The 23,918-nt window shown below is 41.3% G+C and overlaps 1 protein-coding gene across 1 annotated transcript in view; it reads left to right on the top strand.

Moving 5' to 3' along the window:
• The window catches only part of LOC122033676 (mitochondrial amidoxime reducing component 2-like), a 75,544-nt gene extending 67,151 nt beyond the window's left edge, over positions 1–8,393 (top strand). Inside the window, exons 7-8 of the mRNA XM_042592791.1 lie at positions 7,738–7,845; positions 8,036–8,393. Coding sequence (XP_042448725.1) covers positions 7,738–7,845; positions 8,036–8,164 — 237 coding nt within the window. The 3' untranslated portion in view covers positions 8,165–8,393. The remainder of the gene's footprint in view (positions 1–7,737; positions 7,846–8,035) is intronic.
• The last annotated feature ends 15,525 nt before the right edge of the window (positions 8,394–23,918 follow it).

Below are 23,918 nucleotides of genomic sequence, written 5' to 3'. Positions count from 1 at the left end.
AATCTTTTTGACTCTGGGAAGCATTCTCCTGAGCCTTCAAAAGATCGGTCTGCAGTGATTTGATTGTAGTTTGGCTGGCCTCCCAACGACTTTGGATGACTTGTTCCCAGTCGGCGCTGGAGGCTAGTTGACCCTGAACATCTGTTAAGTTTTTCTGAAGAGTCTCTTGAGTTTCTTGTAAACTCTTTAGATCAGAGGATAGAGTAGTCAACCGAGCGTCCTTCTTATCCAATTCAACCACGAGCGAGCGACGCCGCTCCCCCTCAGAGGCCAGTTTGGACTCGCTGGTCTTCAGAGCCGCCTCCAAGGTTTTTATTTTATCAAAAGCTGCATGAGAGATGTTTCGGGCAGACTCGGCAGACTCCAATCAATCGAAGATACCCCGCCAAGTCCCCGGGTGTTGGGTTGAGTGGGTTGCGGGGAGTAAGCGGTAGCTCCAATTCTTGAAGGCGAGCCTTCAGCACCTTATGCTCCCTCTGCAAATTGGCTGCGTATTGAATCGCACTCAGGCCGGCGGAGCAGGCCTGCATAAGACGCAGAGGGAAGGATTATAAGGAATTCCAGAGGAAGAGCCCTGAGAAAAGAAAAACTCACAGAAATTATCTGGCGAGAGGCGTGATCCAGCCCCTCCATCGACAGATTGTTCCAAAACCTTCGATTGCCCGACCGCCAGGACGCGGCTAACTCGCCGTGTAGCTGAACTAAGCCAACAGCGGGAGGAGCCTCTTCCGCAACTTCTTCGGCGGCATCAGGCTCGGTGGAGGAGGGCAAGCGCCAAGAGGTGGTGAAGGCATACTTTTTGGGAATTCTCCCCTGGGATCGAGAAGTGGAGGCCGGAGCGGATACAGGAAGCGAGGCGGATAAAGTTGCAGAGCTCCCGGGTTGGTCCATTACAAGAAAAGGGATCTGTCCGGGAGAGAAGGTCTGAGCAGGAAGAGAGGCTTGCTCGGGAGTCATAGCCCGACCGAGTGTCTGGACTGATATTCTAGGCGACAGGGTGGGAACCTCTGGTCCCAGAGCAATCTCCCGGTCGGGAGTAACAGCCTTGGCCTCGGAAGATTGAGAGGCTGTGGATGAACGCTGGCCAGAAGGAAGAGGAGGAGATGCCTGAACCGCGGGAATAACCCTCTTCCTTTTGCGCTGGAGGCATAGTCGTTTAGCGGGAGGGGGAGAAGCGGCTCGTTCTTCCTCGGCCTGTTCTAAGGTTGCAAGGTCTTCCATAGAGGCAGCATCCAGGGGAAGAGTGGGGGGAGCTTCCACCTGGGTTGGCGCAGTAGGGGCAGATTGTGAGGAAGCTGCTAAGCCCTGTTTAAGCTCCAGGCTCAGAGCTTTCAAAACGGCGAGAGATTGTTGTTTTATATTTGAAGAATAGGCCCGGAGCATAGCAGCCTCTACAAAGTGAGAAAGTGATACCTCAGTTAGCGAAGAATAACAAGAAGAAAAACAGGGTCTTACCTAATGGAGCCCCTATCTCTGCAGGAACTGGGCTGAGCTCGAAAGAATGCAAAAAGTCTTCCAATAGTATTATTATAGACAAGCGAACGCTCACGCCTTTAGTTTTTCTGAAGCGGCGTCGCAGGAAGACTGATGTTGGTGCACAGGGAGGTTAGTAGGAATGTCAGAGCGCCATTGGGGTGGCTCGACTAAGGGCCCAGGGTAGTCTAATAAAGAAAAAAAATGAGATTTCTAACCTTTGTTGAAAGAGGGCATGCCAGAGAAGAATTTATAACCATGTCTAGCTTGCACCATGAATACCCCTGGTTCAGATCGTTTGAAGGAATAAAAAATGATGAAATAGCTGAGGTCAAGGGGATTTGATATATGCGACACAGAATGACGGTGCCATATACAACTCTGAAGAAGTTGGGAGCAAATTGAGAAGGGCAGATACCAAAGTATTGGCTCAGGGAGGAGATGAATGGATGTATGAGAAAACGAAGGTCTCCTAGAAGCTGGTCCTTGAAAACAGTTATGAAGCCTTCAGGAGGGGATGAGGGATGTTCGCTGGGTGTGGGGACTTGAAGCTCGTAATCCTCGCTAAGTCTCAGATTAGACCGGATCACGGACAGGTCATGGTCGTTTATGTCAGAAATGTAATAAGAATACCAAAAGGAGGCCTTACCATCCGCCATTATCAAAGTGAGGAAGGTTGAAGAAGAAGTCAGTCGAAAGGGGGAAGCACACCAGGCGTGAGGAGTCGAGAAGGGGAAGGGCTAAGACACCAGAGACAGCAAAACAACGAGGCGGCGAAGGTAGTCGAAACGCTCAAGACGACGATGGCGGACTGCCTTTAGGGCTTATAAAGGGGGTTTTCCTGGGGAATATCGAAAGATGAGTCGAGTATATTTTTGGGTAAAGCGCCCAATGTCGTCCGATCATAAAACGACATACTCTTATGGGAAGTCGTGTACAAAAAGGAGCGGAGTCGGCGGCGTCATACGGCGTAAGCAATAAACGCGTGGGACATGTGTCACCCCCCTAGGAAGCGTATTAATGATAGATGTGATAAGGAAATCATGAGATGAAGCGGGCGTACGGAAACGTCTGCCATGCGATCTTCTCTGGAAGCAGCGAAGAAAATTGGTGGAAAATAAATTCGAATGTTGCAAGGCTACACGGCGTCACTTTCCTGAGGGCTGAGTAAGATTTTAATATTTTTTATCTTCACAATACGTCTGATACTGTATATCTCTTGACTGCAGACGAGGTCAAAGCGGTCCCTTCAAGCAATCCCTGGTCGGGAACTCACTTCCAGGTCGGCAACATCTGTTCCCGAACGGGCTTCCCTAAGAAGTCCCGGTCGGTTGCCCCAGACTCTCGCCCCCCCCCCAGTGCGAGTTATAAGTGAGTATGACTCTCACGTCCAACGACCTTCCCGGTCGGTTGTTCCAGACTCTCGTCTCAGGGCGAGTTATAAGTGAGCATGACTCTCACGTCCAACGACCTTCTCGGTCGGCTGTCCCAGACTCTCGCCCCAGTGCGAGTTATAAGTGAGCATGACTCTCACGTCCAATGATCTTCCCGGTTTGTTGTCCCAAACTCTCGCCCCAGTGTCAGTTATAAGTGAGCATGACTCTCACGCCCAACGACCTTCCCGGTCCGTTGTCCCAGACTCTGGCCCAGTGCGAGTTATAAGTGAGCATGACTCTCACGCCCAACGACCTTCTCGGTCGGTTGTCCCAGACTCTCGCCCCAGGGTGAGTTATAAGCGAGCATGACTCTCATGCATAACGACCTTCCCTGTCGGTTGTCCAAGACTTTCGCCCCAGTGCGAGTTATAAGTGAGCACGACTCTCACGCCCAAGGACTTCTTTTCTCGGTCAGCACTCCTTATATTCGCCGAAGCGAAGCAAAATACAACAAGCCAAATTCTCGGGCCTAACCGATCAGTAAGTCGTATTTCCTGAGTTTTTGCTAAATATGAAATTTCACAGGCACATTCTCAAGTGTCTCAGCTGCTCCAGCCGGTGGATCATATGTTCTGAGGTAAGAGAAAGGTGGGGTAAGCAGGTTATCCTTATTATTTTTGCTAGTTAGAAATGTTAGAGAAACGCAGGTGTTTTATAGAAGCATAATAATACTCGAGCAAGAGGGCGTGGGGCTACATCATGAGTGGAGCCCAAAAAACAGGTTTTATTTCGTTAACAGGGTGAACATTTTTTAAGGGTTTACATTGCTACCAGATCCAGAGACTTGATCTTTCCTGGCCAGATGAGCTTGAGCTCTAGTTAGATCTTCCTTAATAAGAACGATGACGCGCTTCAGTTGCCCAATAGTCTCATCTCTGATCCGTCCTTCCTCTTTCAGGAGAGCCACCTCGTCCTCATGCTTCATCTTCAAATAGATAATATAGTGAACTTGGCTCTGGAAGTTCGATTGAGCTTTCAGCTTGAGAGCAGTTTCGGCCTGGGTTCTGGATTTGGCGGCCAGCCAGAGGTTTTCCATTTCATGAGTAAGGGACGCTTGAAGATCCCTGCTCGCAGCCATCTCCAGCAAGACTTCCTCTTTTTGAGCCAATAACTCCGTCAGATGGGCAATTCGCTGAAGCAAAGAAGCAAGTTCGCTGGCTTCTGTTGCAGGTTCCATGGAGGCTTGATGCTCTGTTAACAAGAGGATAGCTTGAGGCAAAGAGGAGAAGGGTATACTCAGACCTTTTATAAGGAAGGAGAAGGTGAAGGGATTTCCTCGGAACTTGAGTTGATGCTTGGAGAACAGTGTAACATTTATAGAAGAAGAATAGGCTCGGAAGTTGAAGAATCAATATACACACAGAACAATCCCGTTTATCTCCTAGGACGGCGAGAAATTTTGAAGAAGATAGACGGAAAATAGGTCGGCAGAGGATGAGAGAGCTGGGTCAGGTAACAAAGGGACTTGGGTCTAGTCAGTCGGACTAGAGCCTCCTTCGACTAGACTTGAGGGGGAGGTTTGTGATATGGTGCATGATTGTGGGTCAGTAAGATGATAGGTTAGGAGTCAAGACCACAGGAGGGTCAGGAGACAAGCTTATGTGGAGGTCAGAAGTCAAACTTACGTAGCGGTCATAAGTCAAGCTTACGTGGAGGTCAGAAGTCTAGCCCCCGTGGAAGTCAGAAGTCAAGCTTGCGTGGCCATGACCAAAGTCTCAGCTGACGGGGCAGTCAAAGGAGAGGATTGCAAGTTGGATAAGATCCAGCATCGATAGCAATGAAGAACTGGGTTCACAGGCCAGGTATAGCGGAGAACGGGGCTCACAGGCTAGGTATAGCTAAGGACTGAGCCCACAGGCCAGGTAAAGGCTAGGAAAGGGAAGGCCTCTGCCGTAGAACAGACCTGGCGTACAGATTGAGACATACGAACCAAAGATAACAGTAGACAGAAGCAGGTCAGAATACAGACTTAGCGTACAGGTCGGGACATACGAACCAGGGATAACAGTAGACAGAAGCAAGTCAGAATACAGACTTGGCGTATAGGTCGGGACATACGAACTAGAGATAACAGCAGACAGAAGCAGGTCGAAATACAGACCTGGCGTGCAGGTCGGGACGTACAAGCCATGGATAACAGCAGACAGAAGCAGGTCGAAATACAGACCTAGCGTGCAGGTCGGGACGTTCAAGTCATGAATAATAGCAGACAGAAGCAGGTCGAAATACAGACCTGACGTGCAGGTCGGGACGTACAAGCCATGGATAACAGCAGGCAGAAGCAGGTCGAAATACAACAATAGACAGAAGCAGGTCGAAATACAGACCTAGCGTGCAGGTCGGGACGTACAAGTCATGGATAACAGCAGACAGAAGCAGGTCGAAATACAGACCTGGCGTGTAGGTCGTGGAGGTACAAACCCTGGATTATGAAGGACAGAAGCAGATCGGTTTACAGACCTGGATTACAGGTTTGGACTTAAATCCTCATAGCATGGGATAAAGGGATCAAAGAGCACCGGTCGGAACTCAAGATTAGTGGAAGCAGACCGATGCACACAGGTCAGGATTTATAGCCTTATGACTCAGGGTACATACATCGATAAAACGTACAGGTCGGGATGTGCTAGCCAAGGATACAGGTCAGGATTTATATCCTCACGGTCCGTGATAATCAAAGTTGGAGGTAGGCATACAGGTCGGGACAAACGAAGTCAGACGTACAGCTTAGAAGTAGGGATAAACAGAACCGCACTAAGGTATACAGGGCGCGACACGTAATGCCCATAAGAGACAAGACCAGTTAGGGTTTGCAATAGGAAATGCATAGGATAGGGTTCAAAGCACAAGTCTGGAGGCGATGTCAGATCGAGGTTAGCAAGATATCAGAACGAGGTTAGCGTAGCAATCACAAGCGGAGGATGTCAGGCACTACAAGACAAGCAAGCAAGGGAATCGTAACTGTCTGTCAGAGAATAATCAGTGTGTCAGGGAATATGCTAACAGTCGGGGCTCATTACTCCTTTTGGTTTTGTCGTCGGCCTATGAGGAGGTGCCGTGTGTCATTCACCGCCGGACAAAGTCTGGCAGCCGACATTCCCTGACACCCGCTAGACTCCAGAAACATCCGTTGCAGTATAAAAAGGGATGCTTTGTCCCTTATGCAGGTACGCTCACTCGTCATTTCTTACTCGTCTTTACTTTTCGTCCTTTCTCTGTGCTTCTGGGGAAAAAGTACCTGACTTGGGCGTCGGAGGGCCTGATCCGGGGACTTTTTCCCTGGTTTCTGGTCTCTAACGACTCGTGGGCTCCTCTGAGTGTGCGCAGAGCTCTAGCATCATCATTCCGGTCATCACCTTTCGTCATCCGCCCGTGTGAACCCTTCCGGAGGGTGCCAGGTAGATCGGACGCCGCAACGACTTTTCGTTAACCTCCAGTACATCGAGGTCCGTCTTCATCCGACTCAGCTTCCAGACGGGATCAGTAAGGATTGAAAACACCAATCACAAACCCTTAAAACTCAACAAAGCATCACAACGGCACCTTTAGAATTCAAGCACAAAATTTAGGTTACACAAGTTAGGAAAAGATGCGCAAACAATTTAGTGCAGTGAGTCACTTCCTAAGCCACCATGATATCAACCCTATTAGATGGATGTTGCCCCAACAATGAGAGAAAATTTTACCTCAAGATTGGATGTCAATATTTTGCTGTGACTTAGTTCTTTGTCAAAAACACCAATTAACTCCTAACTGCTGCCTTAAACAAAAAAAAAAAAACTCAAGGGCTTAGGGAAAATTTTGGATTGATGACCACGGAAGAAGTCTTGAAGACTTACCCCTAGAGGTCACTTTAGTCAAAAATCCATCTGTTCCTCTATTTACTAACTGTTCAATGCAAGGGAAGGAAGAAGGTTTGGGCAATAACTTCTATTGCTAACTAAAAATCACTGTCAAAACTCAACATCGCTTCCTTGATACTGCTCGTCTAGAAAAGAGCAGCTATTGAAGTGAGATGGAAGACAAAAAGCAATAAGAAGAGTTTGATTCTTTGCCCCTACTTATTTCTATGATAGTTGAAATGTTGTAGCCCAGTCTCCCGAGTTTAACACAGATATTGCAGAATACATCTTTCTTAATTACCCTCTTGTTTCCCGATCCTAATATTTTATCAGTTTTTTAACATTTGTTTTCAATCTAACTGCAGGGAGCCTCAAAGCATTAATTAATAATGGTTTTTTATAATCCTTTACCTCATGATTCCTCCAATCCTCTCTCTTTCCAAATCCAGAAAAAATAAATGATCCATGTTTTTTTACTTCATAATGTTTTCAAATGGAAAAAGGATCCCATTCAGTGCATGGAATTAACTGGCAATACCTTCCCTATTCCAGGATTTCCCTTTCTGCACTATCAGTGTTGACCATGCTCCTTCTGCATCAACAATCTACATAGTGCCCCTTCTTTTGTGCCCCTGTACTTGTCGCATTGCAAAGAACCTCTGTCTCCTTAGTTCTCAGAATCCTGCCTCTACTAGGAACCGTTCCCTGCCAGTGCACTGCACCAGCCAGTGCTTCTGCTGCTGCATGTGCACCACTTTCCCGCTTTGTATAATGCACAGTAACTTCTGCGGCTGCCCAGTTTGCAGGTGATCTATCTGCTACTGTCCAGCATATGAGCCACTCTCAATCTGTGCCCAACCCCCTGGGTCACAAATTTGAGCATTCACAGTGAATGTTTAACTTCACCTTACTGTCACAAACTCGACTTTTCAGCGAAAATTACTCAAATATTTCTCTAAATTAGTATCCCTTGTGGTTTTATGCAGATACCAACTATTAACCAAGAAAATGGTGTCACTGGCAATGAACCAACTTCAACTCTGATGAAGTTTCGGTCAGACCATGCCTTGAAGTTAAAGAAAACACAGGGGAAGGTAAAATCTGTCTGTAGTTTGCCTTGATTCCAAGTAAAATAGACATTCACCAAAGTTTTTATAACCATAATTTCCATAAACAGTGCTATACTAACCAAAGGCTGTCAATGATGATAAAAAACTAATGTAATTCTCCTTTATTTGTTTACAAGATAAACCTACTTAACATTGTGAGATCTGAAAATTGCAGATGTTCTTTGGACAGAATTTGGTCTGCAAGGAATCACTCTTACCCCCCAGAGGAAGTAAAACTATTGTAGTTGGAGATCCTGTTTTTGTGCTTCAAAAGTACTCTTCTAATGTTGATGCTCCAATCTGAGTACTAGGGAAATTGGTACTTTGGTAATTTACTAGAAGACTATTTAGCCATTTGTCTATTGGTAGACCATAATAGTAGTTGGCATATAAGCATGATGCAAGTCAGCATGGTAATTGATTTTCTGTCAACTCTTTACAAGCAAGAACTGTATATTGTGAATAAGCAAATATACACTTTTTTGGAAACATTTCTAAGGATATATTGCAAATAAAAGGATAAACTTTGTGGATATTGTGACTATAATGAAGTTTAGAGATAATTTATAATGTTGAACTCTATTGGCAATTAAATTTCCCCTAGATTTAGTTCTCTGGAATTACATGTTCTTATTGATGCCAAGCTTCCTCTTAGTAAGTTTTTAGTTCAAGGATTCACAAAGTACCATATGGTTCTTGATATCTGATTTGTTGTTTTTCTGAGTATCCTTTTTGACGCCAACTAATATTGCACAGATATGAATGTCTAAACAACACGTTTATATATTCTTCATAAACATTTTCAATTCAATCTTTAGCAAGTTCTGATAGTTTTGCTAGTTTAGGAATGCTTGCTGAGTTGGCCATGTTTAGATACTTATATTGATTCATAAAAGTTTTACTTTGATATATGAGGATCCAGACCAGTATCCTGACAGGACAGGGTATGTTGGAAAAAAATGATTTCTTTTGTGGTTCAATTTAATCAGGCTGTTTTGATGATTTAGTACTATGATTTAAGTTAGGTGTGCAATTGATGTTGGCGCTTCAAGTGTACACGACTCGTGGCAATCAAAATTAGTAGATCCAGGTGATTAGATTAGGCATTTCGGATCAGGTAGCAGTTGAGGTCAAATAGATTGGATTGAGAGACTTCAAGTTTAGGTGCAAATTGAGGAGTTGGGATGTCGGACATTGCGGATCAAGTGTGAAGCCGAAATCGGGCTTGGAACTCGAGGCTGGTTATCAAGCTTTTGTATGAACACCCAAAGACATGCGAGTCTTGTAGTGAATTAAGTGGTGTAGTTTTGAGTTTGTCTTCGGGCATAGATTGTTGAATGAATTAGATTAGCTTCTAGATATTATTTATTATCTAGGGAGCTTCATCTTAATACCATAAAGGGTGTTTAATATGTTGTCTTGAACTTTGGGGTTGATCTAAAGTGGTTAGAGGGTCAAATAAATTGAGATAGTCCTTAAACCACCTTTAGGCACATGCTTGGTCAATCAAAGGGGTTCATAGGTCGACCTAAGCACCTATGATCTGTTAGGACCGGTGACATCGCTAGAGTGGGGGAGTGAATATTGATTCGCTTCATTTGATTGATTATTCGTGTATCCGTTTATAAAAGATTAGTACAAAGTGAAAATAAGCAAAATAATATAAACAACAAAACACAAGCACAAGAATTGTCTGACTTTACATGGTTTGGAATATTTGATTTTTTTTTCACGACCTAAGTCATAGTGGTAACACTATTATTCTATTTTCTTGCTAGACACCTTCTAAAGAAGAAGCAACCTCTTATAAACTTATTTTTACAAGCAACACAAGTAAGAATACAATAGAGAATAAGAACAATGCAAATGAAACAACTTTACAATAATAAATCTTTACTTTGATCGCTTTACAACAATAGCTCGAAACCTCCGCAAAACATTTTTTTATAGGGTTGCTATCATGATTGGATTCCACCCAATAGTCGACTGTTTAAGCACCATCAGTTGATTGCTTTACTATAGATTCGAATAGTGTTTTGTTCTATTTGTCCAACAACTGTATTCATCTCAGCAGTGGTCGACTGCTCCTTTATCATCAATCGACTAATGCAAATCAATACCTGGATCGATTGCAAAATATTCTATTCGCTCTGTAATGTCATTAGTCGAGTTCTTCACTTGATTGATGTAATAGTCGATTGCTCATTTCACAACCCCCTCAAATTCCGAACATTCGGGCTCATGTAACTGTTCCAACCTCACTAAGGTTGAAATCTCATTTTACCTAATATCCGTCGATTGCTCACTAAGACTTCAACATAACTAGGATTTCACTCGCCTAACATTTAGTCAACCTTGACCTTTTAGAACTTCATCTGTTAAGTATTTGATCAATCTTAACCTATCAGGATTTTACCATTGCCAAATTCCGATGCTTCTTGACACTTCCCTTCTTGTGCCTAACATCTGGTCTTCCATGATTTGTCAAGACTTTACTTACACATGACCAATATTCAATTCTCCATGACCTATTCGAACTTTTATTCACACGCCTAACATTCAGTCTTCCATGACCTATTAGGATTTCACCAACATGTCTAACATCCGATCCTCTATGATTTGTTAGGACTTCACCTAACATTGTCAAGTGTTTGATCAATCGTGACCCACTTGGACTTCTCCCATGCTAACTCCCTATTATACTTCCAATCGTTAAATATCTGATTAATCATGATTTACTTGGACTTCTCCACTATTAAGTTTTTGATTAACCTTGATCTACTTAATGTCTTGCTCAATCATCAATCATTGAAATCCAAATCAAATTTGATCAATCTTGATCCGAGATCAATTACACCAACAATCTTTCTTTCCAACAATCTCTCCTTTTACTTAACATCTTGCTCTCAGCCATTAATATGTGCTCTCAACCATCAAACATGATCAAATATCGAAATCCAATAATCTCCCCAACTTGAGCTTCGTTGACCTTGACCCAGGTTGATTACACCAAAATGGTCAATCAAAGGGTTTTACCTTCACCAGAATTTAACGTTGAAGTCAAATATGGAAATCCAATAATCTCCCCAACATGAGCTTGGTCAATCAATATGTGCTCTCAACCATCAAACATGATCAAATATCGAAATCCAATAATCTCCTCAACTTGAGCTTGGTGGACCTGAGGTTGATTACACTAATATGATTAATCTAAGGGTAAAGATTACACCAATATGGTTAATCTAAGGGTTTTACCTTTAACTAGAATTTAACGTTGAAGTCTCCCATGGTTATATTTGGCAAGTCGGACAACACAAGTCTATGTGGTCACTGCAAGTGTCTAGATAGGGCAGTTAAGCCTGCTTTAGAGGCTTTGTTGGATTCTCTGGCATCTAATGCTTACACGAAACACTTGTATCATCCTCGTATCCACTTTCTTTCACATGTATTTCCATTGCAAATTTTAACACTCCACACAATCACACTTGCTGCTAGCATTCTTGTTTGAGTTTATATTTGTGCAAGGAGGTTCAAAAAGCTGAATTAACATTCAAGGTGATGGCTATGGATCGATACTCCATCACACTACCACTTTAAACCACATGTCTACCAATTTTCGACGGAGTCAATTTCAGCTGTTGCAAGAGCCGAATGAAATTTTACTTCATGGCTGAATTCAAAATATGGAGGCCTGCCAAGACAGGTTATAAAATTCCAACAAATGATCATGGAAACTGATTAAAAACAAATGAAAAACAAAGCCAATCTTGGAGTGTGGATTATCAAAAGATGATTTGACCAAGGTTGCCCACTTCATGTATGCAAGGGACACTTCGAACAAGTTTTTCAATCTTCATGAGATGCCTTTCCAATAACTAGAAGAAGTTGTTGATTCCAAGGAATCCCAACTTTAGAAGGAAATATAGGAGGATCAACATCCCAACTTTAGAAATACATTTTGAATCTTTGTTTAGTGAGTCGTCAACATCCTCTAGTAGTTGGTTTATCATGTTAAAAATTATGAATCATGCTTGTTTTCACATGCTTTTTATGCCATGAATGTTGCTCGGTTGATTTGAATGAGTTGTAGAAGTTCCATTATATGTTGTGTATTTGACACAAATTTGTCACCCAATTGACACAAGTTTCGTGTACATATTATTTTCATGAATTATATGCTTTACTTGCTAATTTACATTTTAGAATACATGATTACATTCCTTTATCTCATATAAATACATTTTGAATGTAAAACATGGTTATTATCACAAACTTGACACCTAGCGGTTTGGACTTAAAACTTAAGTACAAGTTGTTAGAAATGCGAATGGACGAAGAGGTGAGAAGAGAAAGGATAGGAGTTTTATTGCAAATAAGAGTTTAGTCTCATATTAGAAATTGTAAGGTATATTGGCTGATTTATATTGATTCATATATATTGATGATGTGAATAAATACAAAGGGAGAGATCCTCTCTCATACGTGGGTGAGTAGGGGGTACAAATTCAGAGTCCGGATTGCACTGAATCAAGTTGACTCGTGTGCGAGCACGACCTATGCATGTCGAATGCTGGACTAGTCAGGGTAAAAATTTGCTAAGTGAATGAATCAATGTTTTACCATATAAATCTTTTTGCTACTTATTTAAATGCAATGTAGAACCTGTAAACGGTTGAGTGATGATCATTAATCGATTATAAACGTTGCCCATTGTTATAAGCTCTTATATAAAGAGGCTAGTGATCACAGACAAAAGACAAAAGACAAAAAAAAAAAAAAAAATTAAAGCTCTCCAATTATATTCCCCCTCCTCTTCTTTGTTGTGTATCTCTTGGTCGCTAGTATACCCATGATAGCAGTCGGGTATCATCCAGTTCACCGTGACCACCAGTACTTTTTGGGAATTATGGTTAATCATTGTATCCTAAGAAACAGATGACCCGAGAAAACCTTGAAGCACAGCTAGAGATGGGGTGAATCTGTTTCAAGGAAATTACGTCCATCATAGACCTCAGTCCCCTCTGTCGCTTTGCCACTTGGCCGCTCAACCCGCTCAGCCACTCGGTCGCTCTGCCGCTGGGCCGCTTTGTCGGTCTGCCACTTGGCCGCTTTGTTGCTAGGCCGCTCTGGTAGAAACTAGTCCTCGCTGATAGCCTGAGATTATCTGTTCAGGTCATCTCGACAGATAAGTTGAATTTAATTTGGTATAATTTTAATTTGGCTAATTCCTCAAAATTTCTGGTAGACTATCCAATAATCTTGAAACATATTCAGTTCTGGTGAAATGATCACAGAACAAAGTGTTGAAGTGCAACAGATTCAACACATCAAGGCCCCCTTCGCTTTGATTAGAACTGTGTCAATCAACTACGGGGAAAAGCCAGAGAAGTTCACTGGATTGAATTTCAAGAGGTGGCACCAAAAGATGCTTTTCTACTTGACCACGCTTAATCTGGCTCGGTTTTTGACTGAGGATCCTCCCAAGCATATGAGGATGCTGATGTTCATACCATCAGCGGAGGCATTGACTTATTTTAAGTTCATTTATCGAAATTACATCCTCTACCTTGTCGACTTGTTGTACATCGACTATATTTAAGTCTCGGCTATAGACTTCCTCTCAGTCTCAAGGATACACTCCCTTTCAGTTTTGGCTATAGACTCCCTCTTAGTCTCGATGACAGGCTCCTTTTCAATCTTGGCTATAGACTCCCTCTCAGTCTCTGTGACAAACTCCCTCTCAATCTCCGCTGCCATTATTGGCATCATCTATGTCTCAGCCCCATTTTCTAATGCCCTCTCTCTGCATTTAATCCCGGCAGCATCTTAGTCTTGGTCTTAGATCCTAATTTTGTCTATCCTCAAGGCAACTCCACATTAATATCACCTTTTTTGTCCTCAAGACAAGGCACCGATTCTTTGACCGTAGCTACAAATATTCCCAGACGTGTGTCACCCTGACAAAGGGTGAGTAGTAACGAGGTTGGTAGATATGATCTTCTAGATACCTCCTAAGAACACGTGGTGCTAGATGAGCGAAGCAACAACTAACAACTATTGAATTTGGTCCTCTTGCCATCTTCCATAATGATGATATTTTGGCTGACATGGGGATGTTTTCTGGAGAACCATATAAGCACTTGCGAAGGTAATAACAAAAGATCTCCCAACTTCTCAAAACCTTAGACCAGGTTTTACCCTTCTTCTCCATCTCCTTCTTCTCACATATCAACTCAAGCCAACCCTAACTTGAGCGTCAGAGTTGCTTCGGGATCCATCTCACGGCCAGTCTAACTCTCTTTTATGGTTGCTCATCTCAGTCATTGGTGATCTCCGGAGAAAGTGGGTGTCAGCGAGTTTATTGATTGGTGGCTTGACCATCCATAGTATTTAACTGGAACAAATTAACGACATTGTGGGAACTCTAAGACAAGACACTACGATGATTAACACTAGAAGGACCGCTAACAACTGTGACTCTGGTAGAGAGAAAAGTCACGATGAAGTGGTAGCTATCACTAAAGAAAACATCAATGAAATGACCTTTAAGGTATTGCAGTGAATACTACAACAACACGCCTTCCTGCAACTACTAATAACGGGTGCTCCTCCTCTTGTGGTGGGTGCACCTCTCCCGGTTAATATACCACTACCCTTCGTGGGGGTTTAGCTAGCCATGGTGTCAATTGATTGGGGTGTGACTCTCCTAAGCGAGGGTTCACATGAATTTTGAGTGGGAGAGATGCCTCCTCGTGAGTGTAAAGGAAAGACTCTCATTTCCAATGAAGGGAGTGTTCAAGGAATACCTTTCTCTAGAGAAGTTCTTGATCAAGAACTTCCTCGCCACCTTTGGTAGCCACAACTGGGTGAATACATGTTATCATCAAACCCTGAAAATCACCTTTATGATTTTGAGAACAGCTCCCTATAGCATCAATACACAGATGTGGTTATGTACTGAGTCTTCCTGACCACCTTGTTGGCCTTGGCCCAACATTGTTTAGTTGCCTCCCCTTCTCCTCCAACTCCTTCGATATCTTCAAAACCGCTTTCCTATACCAATTTGCTAGTAGCAAGAGGTATCAAAAGACGCATCTCAACCTATTCACCATGAAGTAGAAGCCTCGGGAATCCCTTTGAGAGTACCTTCAGTTGTTCAACCAAGTCGCGTGGGATATCCCCTTGACTCATTCAGAGATCCTGACTAGTGTCTTCTCTCAAGATTTGGTGGATGGAGATTGTTAGTGAGAGCCCTAGAGCCGATCGTGTGATGATTGTTGTATGGACTCGATGTATCATATTCCTATATTTATAAAGGTATTTCTTATGATTATTATACTTACTTGTATTGGTGCCAAATAACTCAGTATAATAACGTCCTTGAGTGGAAGGTTCTTATCTATATCAATCGATTGGTTGAATTGATAGTGAGATGATATAGAGAACACTACTCTTAATCATTCCTAATCAAGTATTAACATTCAGGGACAATGTTAATGGGCTGAGACTAGCATGTAGGTCAACTCGATGACTTGATCTCACAAGTCATGGATATTAGATATCAAGTTGACACATGGGTATGCATTGGAGAATGTATACTGAATGACCCGCTATGAAAAAGTATTATGGATCGTTATATGAGTGTCATATACTTTCTCATGTGACTATTAGTATGACTATCAGTCCTTGGACCTGAAGTCACCATGGTTCCTTACATAAGGAGTTGCATACTTTGTCTTCGTCAAACATCACCCGTAAATGGGTGGACTATAAAGGCGACTACTGGGTATGTAACAAATTATGCGGAGGGATGTGAATGATGTAGATGGGATCTATCCCTCCTATATGACGGGAGTGACATCATGATTCTTGATAGAGCATGGTCATTCCCAAATGAGTTAATATGAGATATTGAGCTCATTTGATTAGAGTGAGTCTACTTGAAGTTCAAGACATAGATTGATTAGAGGATGACACGGTCTATGCCTCAATTGATCAATCTAGATGTCTAGGATAGAAGTACATTGTCACATATTGTGAGAGTCACAATTAGTAGTCACAATGGTGATGTTGGATCTCAACATTCTTGTAACTTGGGTAGTAATGATGTGGTGTTAGATACCGCTCATTACTTATGTTTCTAAATGAGTTTAGGAGCATTGTCAACATTATAAGAACCTATAGGGTCACACACAAAGGGCAATTAGATGGAGATTAGGTTCATATGATGAACCAAGAGGATTAGGTTCATGTAATGAACCAAATTGGATTAAGAGTAATCCAAATTAGACTAATTGAGTTGGACTCAATTTGATTCATGTGTCGAATGAGTCTAATTTAGATTATGATTCATTGAGTCAATTTAAACCAATGAATAGAGATTCATTAAATTAAATTGATTTGAGTCAAAGGTTAGATTTGAAGAACCATGGGAGATAAGAGGTCAAGTTTGACTTGACCAAATGCCACGTCATGGTGAATTGGCATGGACTGACCAATGATGGTGTTCCACATCATCAAGGTTACATCAATGTGTGCCACCTCATGAGGGAGACCAAGAGCCATGACTCTTGGTATTACATGGAGGTTTAAAACCTCTCATTTAGTGGCCGACCACATTAGTTGTGAGTGAATTCTCATTCAAGGCTTCTTTTTCCTCTTCCTCTCTTCTCTTGCTCTCCTTCTCCTCCATTGCCGAGACCTCTCAAGGGTGCTAGCACACTCTAAGTGGTTCTCTCCACCTTTTGTCCGTGTGGATACGTGTAGAGGAGTGTACACTTGACACTTTACGAGATCCGACAACCGTTTGGACGAGCGGGATAAGCGAAGGGCATCGCTACAAGGGTAACACTTCTTTCATGTAGATCTAAGGTAGATCTAGTGTAGACAAACATGTACATGAATTTTTATTTATCTTCGTACGGATCCGTGGCTAGCTTCGGGGTTTCTGCAATGCAAAAAATAGCGGTTTTTGTGGGTCGAATTGCTAACAGTGGTATCAGAGCCACGTGCGATACATGTACATGTTTTGTATTTGTTATTATGAAAAAGTTTCAAATCTGTAAGTTTCTGTAATTTTTCTATTTTATGGATTTTGTGAGTATTTTTCTCGTAGAAGCGAAACAACGAGTGCTTGGACACTTGTAGGTTTCGAATACCGAGAAAAATCTTTTTTAATGGCAAGGTCTCGCCCAAACAAAAAAAAAAATTTTGGGACAGCGACTTAAGGCGCTTTTAGATCATTTTGGGACACTTGCGATATTCATTTCGCGAGAAGGGGCGCTGCCCCTAACCTCACAAGGGGTATTGTCTCTCGATCGCACCCGAAAATCTCTAAACGGGACCGCCGCGGAGTTGTGACTCATAAAATTGATAAAAATAGTAGTAAAATTATAGAAATTTATGTAAAACACATAATTTAGAATTATGTATGATATTGTGATGGTCATGGCCCAAAACCCCAATTTGATTGGTTTAAAATTATGTTGTAATTCATAATATGGCCTGCGCGCTATTTTAATATTGTGCGTGTTGTATATGATATGCGACCTATGTGTCGTGCCTCCTTTATTTATGTTTCTATTGTAAATAGACTTTAGACTTGAATGTAACTCGAGTTTCATATTTGTAATGTACAAAATGAAGCGGTGGAAGGTCCACTCAAGAAGGAGTTACGAGCAGGATGCTGTCAACACATGGCGGTCAAAGGAGGCGCTTGAAGAACCCGTTATCCCTAGGTTGACCGTCCGATCTTCTCATTGGCTTGAGAAGATCGTAGTAGGGTCATGACCTCATCACAATTTAATTTGCTTGTGTGTATGTGATGCATGCTAATGTAGGGTAATTAGTGTCTTAATGCGTATATGATACACATTCATGATTAGATTCGATCTTAATCAAGTCAACTCGAAATGCCTACCAAGTTTTGATACCCATCACTACCTCGATCATTTGTTGTTGTTGAATCTGCCAAAGCAGAGCAACACATATTATCTTGGTAGGGTGCGGAGGGACAATCTAGGTCCCGCCTATCAAAGCTTGGGTGAGTATAAACTCAATTACATTGAGTATAACTAGTTAACTCAATTAGATCGAGTAAAAGTATAAGCATTTTCTGACGGTTGGATAAACAAGAGTTGCATAGAGATATAATTGATAATTAGTTATCTACCGATCATACTAAGTCTTGGGCGATTTAGCCAAAGCTAACTCAAGGCGTAGTATGATGTGGATCTTATCCCACGAGAATTATAGCTAATTGGTATGAATCTAGTAGTGTGGTTTGATCACATCCATGACTTGATTCTACAAAAGCCCTATAATTCAGTGGGAGCATCATTTAATTAAAAGCTTAATTAAATGATCAGTGGAATATGATATTTACTCTCTGCTTTATTTATGTTGTAGATTGTCATGTCGACAAACATGAACACTTTCTCCCTGCGTTCTGTCCTTGACAAAGACAAGCTCAATGAAGCTAATTTCCTGCATTGGTACAGGAATCTGAGAATCGATCTCACACAAGAAAGAAAACTGTACGTCCTGGAGCAGCCCATTCCGGAGGCACCTCCTGCCACTGCCACGCGAGCTGACCGAGATGCTTATAAGAAGCATCAAGATGATGCATTAGATATGTCATATCTCATGCTCGCAACCATGAACTCTGAGCTTCAGAAATAACACGAGTTGATGACTGCTTATGATATGGTTGAATATCTTCGTCAACTATATCAAGGACAAGCAAAGCACGAGAGATTCGAGTTCTCTAAGACACTATTTCAGTGCAAGATGCAAGATGAGACTCCTGTAGGTCCATATGTACTCAAGATGATTGAGTACATAGAGAACCTACAGAGGTTGGGATTCCCACTTGGCCAAGAATTGGCCACTGACTTGATCTTGCAATCCTTGCCAGAAAGTTACAGTCAATTTGTCATGAATTACAACATGAACGAAATTGATAAGCCACTGCCTGAGCTGCTAAGCATGTTGCGAACTGCTGAGCTCAAACTTAAGAAGGTAAAGTCTAACTCCATTCTAATGGTGTAAAAGCATAAAGGTAAGGGCAAGCATAAAAGCAAGGGAAAGTCCCAAGCCAAGGGTAAAGGCAAGGTAATGAAACCTAAAGGAGGGGTTGCCAAGGATGTTGTCTGCTTCCACTGCGGTCAGACCGGCCACTGGAAGAGGAACTGCAAAGGATACATGGAAGATCTTAAGAAGAAGAGAAATGAGATTTCTACTTCAGGTATATATGTTATAGAAGTCAATATCTCTATTTCTTCATCGTGGGTATTAGATATCGGATTTGCTTCTCATATTTGTACTAATGTACAGGCACTGAGAAATAGCAGGATATTGATGAAGGGCGAGGTGGACCTACGAGTAGGCAATGGAGCACGGGTTGCTGCTGTTACTGTAGGAACTTACTTTCTATCTCTGCCCTCTGGGCTTGTATTAGAATTAGATGAATGTTGTTATGTGCCTGCTCTCACAAAGAACATCATTTCAGCTTCTTGTTTGGACAATAAAGGCTTTTCTTTTATAATAAAGAACAAATGTTGTTCCGTTTATTTGAAAGATATGTTCTATTGTAGTGCACCTCTGATAAACGGACTCTACATTCTAGACTTAGAGAACCCATCTATAACATAAGTACCAAAAGGTTCAAGTCAAATGAAATGAACCGAACCTATCTCTGACATTGTCGCTTAGGTCATATAAATGAGAATCGTTTATCCCAGCTCCATTAAAATGGTTTGCTGAACTCATTTGATTTTGAATCATATGAGACATGCGAGTCATGCCTACTGGGCAAGATGACCAAGACTCCCTTTAGTGGACACAACGAAAGAGCAACTGACTTGTTAGGACTTACATATAGTGATGTATGTGGCCCTTTCAATTGTAACACCCATAAAGTCTCTAGTAAATTTTATGTAGTTGTTGCATGATTAGAATGAGTTTCATGTGGGTTCCTTCTACAAAAGAAAAAAAAAAGAAAGAAAATAGAACAAAAAAAAAGCATGGCCAAGGTTCGAACCTTGAACCTTTTAGTAAGTGACAAAGCTTTAAGTAGAATGAAATAACCAATAGCCCAAGAGGAAGTATTGTTAGGAAGGAAAGGGAAGTTGTAGTTAAGGGTAGGGAGGGTGAAGGGACACCTTCCACTTAGAAGAAAAGTTTATCTTTTCTTTCTCCCTCCACTTATAATGGAAAATTTCATTTTACTTCTTCCTTTTTAGAAATAAATGGAAATAAATAGATAAGAGAAAGAAAAGCTCATTCTTTCTTCTTCCTTTTCATGTAGAATAAGAAGGAAGAAAAGGGCAAGGGAATTTGGTTTCTCCTTTCTTCTTCTTCTTCTTCCTCCACCGAAACTTCAAGTTCCTCTCTCCCATTGCCGAATTCAAGCTAAGGGTTTTCTTCCTAAGGAAATTTCACAAAGGGAAGTTCTTGAAACATACTTCTCATTACAAGCAAAAATAAGGGAAAGGGAATTCTTGAAGCGAAAAGGGTCTTCTTCTTCTTCTCCACCAAGGGTATTCTCTTAGTAAACCAAGCAAGAGGAAGTAAGTATCTCCCTCACCTGCGGTACAAGTAGATTACGAGTGTTTTCCATGTTTGATGTGGCTTAAGAATATAGAAATCATGCCTAGTAGTTTCAGCCAAGAAGAGATAAAGGGCTTAGGAAAGTTTAAACTCCATTTAGGTTTGCTTATGTATTTTCTTATGATGCCTAATAAGTTAGGTGATGTTATTAAAATGTTATTCATGATTTATGTTGCTTAAAAACCTAGAAATCATGCTTTGAAGTTTCGGCCAAGAAGAGATAAAGGGCCTAGGAAAGTTTAAACTCCATTTAGATTTGTTTACGTATTTTCTTATGATGCCTAATAAGTTAGGTGATGTTACTAAGATGTTATTCATGATTTATGTTGCTTAAAAACCTAGAAATCATGCTTTGAAGTTTCGACCAAGAAGAGATAAAGGGCCTAGGAAAGTTTAAACTCCATTTAGGTTTGCTTATGATGCCTAAATAGTTAGGTGATATGATTAAGATGTTATTCATGATTTATGTTGCTTAAAAACCTAGGAACTAGCCTTGTAAGTTTCGGCCAAGAAGAAAATGAAAAGGCCTAGGAAAGTTAAGCTCCAATTAGATTTGTTTATGCTTTCTCTCATGATATCTAATAAGTTATGTGATGTTATTAAGATGTTATTCATGATTTATGTTGCTTAAAAACCTAGGAACAAGCCTTGTAAGTTTCGGCCAAGGAGAAAATGAAAAGGCTTAGGGAAGTTGAATTCCAACTAGACTTGCTTAGGTTTTTTTTCTATGTCATGCTATGATCATATGATATTAGTTTAAAGTTCATGCTTGAAGTTGCTTGAAAGGAAACCTAGATTCATGCTCTATAGGTTTCGGCCAAGACTTGGAAGTAGGGTTGGAAATTTCATGTATGCTTGCTAAGAGTCTCACTTGTTATGCCATGTATCATGTGATATTAATTTAATATTTCATGCTTAAAGTTGCTTATAAGAACCCTAGAATCATGCTTATAGGTTTCGGCCAAGACATGGAATTTGGGTTTGTAGAAAGATCAAAACCCCAATTATGCATGATAATGACTCTTCATGATATGTTATGTGATATGTGGATTTTATGTTATCATGTTATGCTTATGCAAGGCTTATGTATGAGGAAATGCCTAAGAGTTGCTTCCCTATAAGTTGGGATTAAGAGCACCCTTCATGATATGACAAGTAACATAAGACATAAGAGATGCTTCCCTATAAATTGGGATTAAGAGCATTCTTCATGATATGACAAGAAACATGATATGCTATTTTATTTTTGTATGGCTTGTACCGGACCTTAAGAATGGTCCATGGGATGAGCTCCTAAGTTGCCCCTAGGTCGAAGCATGGGCCTAGTTCCTAGTAGGTTCGGGATTAGCTACCTCGGATTTATTTAGGATGCGCGCAATTCATGTATGTGGTACAATGCCTGACCCTCATGTTGAGATTTATGTTTAAGTATTTATATAATATATGTTTTCAAAAGAACATCTTGCATCTATATGTGATTTCATGTTATGTGATTATTATGCTTTAGGAAGATGCTCTCTTGAGATATGTCTATGATACCTAGAAGAACATGCTACTACTTTATGCTTATGCTCTCTTATACTATGTTATGATTTGCCTAAATAAATATGACACTATCTCATGCTAACATGAAAGGTGAAATCTAGATGTGGTCAAATGAATATATCACTACTCCATGTTTAATTCATGATTTATGTCTTTTGTGAGTAGGAAAGGATCTTACTAAGCCTATGTGTTTATAGTTTTATTTTCCTTGTACTGCAGAAAAGGGAAAAGCATGGCTAAACTAAAGGGAGCAGCAGGAAGGGCAAATATGTATGTGGCAGTGGCATGGTGGAAGAGATCTGTTTTGTGTTTCAGGACTTATGCATATTCTAAGTTCTGCATGTTAACTTCTTTTTCCTATTTGATACTTTTTGATGGTTGCTACTTGATATTATCTTGAACTTGTTTGGATGGTTGAATGCATAATGTGAACTTATACCCTCTTCTGTTCCATGAAACCTTGAAATGTTAAGTACTTGTTTAATTAGAGAATTGTTAGTTATCATGAACTCTAGAGAACAATATACTGTAGGTCCCTTTGGAGGCCGGCAAGAGAGAGGGGTGAATTGCCCTACAAAATAAAACTTGAACCTTTCTCGGATTTCAACTATATAATGAACACTTGTAATAAATAAATAAATAAAAGGAAAAGCAGACACCAGAGTTTTACTTGGTTTGCAATCAGGGGATTGCTAATCCAAGGAATGTAAGCGCACTATCTGATTCTCCTCTGGGCGGAGTAGTCTCTTTACAACGTTGACAGCACAAATGAAAAGAACAGAATTGAAAGCACAGAAGGAATTGATTACAAGTGAGAGTCAATAATCTGTGCAGACCAGTACTATATTTATAGTACTGGTCTGGGCGCCTGGAAGGGGTTCCGGGCGCCCTGGGGGGATAAAATTTTATCCCCCAACGATCAGATCGCGTTTGACGCAATCCTGGTCAAAAGTCAGCTCCGGGCGCCCGGACCCTCAATAGCGCCCAGGGCGCCCGGAATGATTCCGGGCGCCCGGACCTCTCAAGTCAACTTTGTTGACTTTTTGTGGTCCGGTTCCACTACTCCGGTTTAGCTCGTTTCGGTCCGGGTCTGTTCGCTCCGGCTCCGTTAGCTTGGGTGATCTTGGCCTTCCGGAATAGGGCTCACCCGAACCCATGTTCCGGCCTTCTCCTCGAGCAGCCTTCCTTCCCGGTTTCTCGTCCCTCGAACGCCGCACACGTCCTTCTCGTCCACCGGTGTACTCTTCCGCGGACACCTCGTCCCTCGAACGCACCGAGCCCGTCAGCTCTCTCCCGTGACGTCCTTCTCGCTAGCCGTGTCTTCCGCTCGACTTCCTGTGTTCCTAAGCTCCTGCACACTTAGACACAAGGGTTAAACAAACGCAGGACCTAACTTAGCTTGTTTGATCACATCAAAACACCTTGGGGTTCCAACAATCTCCCCCTTTTTGATGTGAGCAACCCAAGTTAAGTTAGGGTAAACATATGCAATAAAAATAATTTATATTCAAATAAGTCCAAATATTTTTCAATTGAAAAATTATATTACCTCCCCCTAGACTTAACATACTTCTCCCCCTTTGATTACATAAAAATTGGGGTTATAAACAAGTCTAAGGTAAATTTCAAACAAAACTTTTAGTGTAAAAAAAAAAATTCTAAGTAAAGACACTCTCCAGAATTTTTCTTTCGAGAAAAATTTAAGTAAAATATTTTTCAGATAAAAATAGTCATAAATGTTAAAAAGAATTTTAAGTTTGAAACTTAACATTCCCAAAAAAAATTCTAAGTTAATATTCATAAGAAACAATTCTAAGTTAATTTTAAGAAAAATTATAAGGTAATATTATCATAAAAAATTTTAAGATAACTTTCATAAAAAAATTTCTAAGTCAATTTTTATA

The sequence above is a fragment of the Zingiber officinale genome, chromosome 11B, assembly GCF_018446385.1.
Source record: "Zingiber officinale cultivar Zhangliang chromosome 11B, Zo_v1.1, whole genome shotgun sequence".
NCBI lineage: Eukaryota > Viridiplantae > Streptophyta > Magnoliopsida > Zingiberales > Zingiberaceae > Zingiber > Zingiber officinale.
Note: the sequence above shows the minus strand (reverse complement) of the source record. Positions and strands in the feature narration are given on the sequence as shown.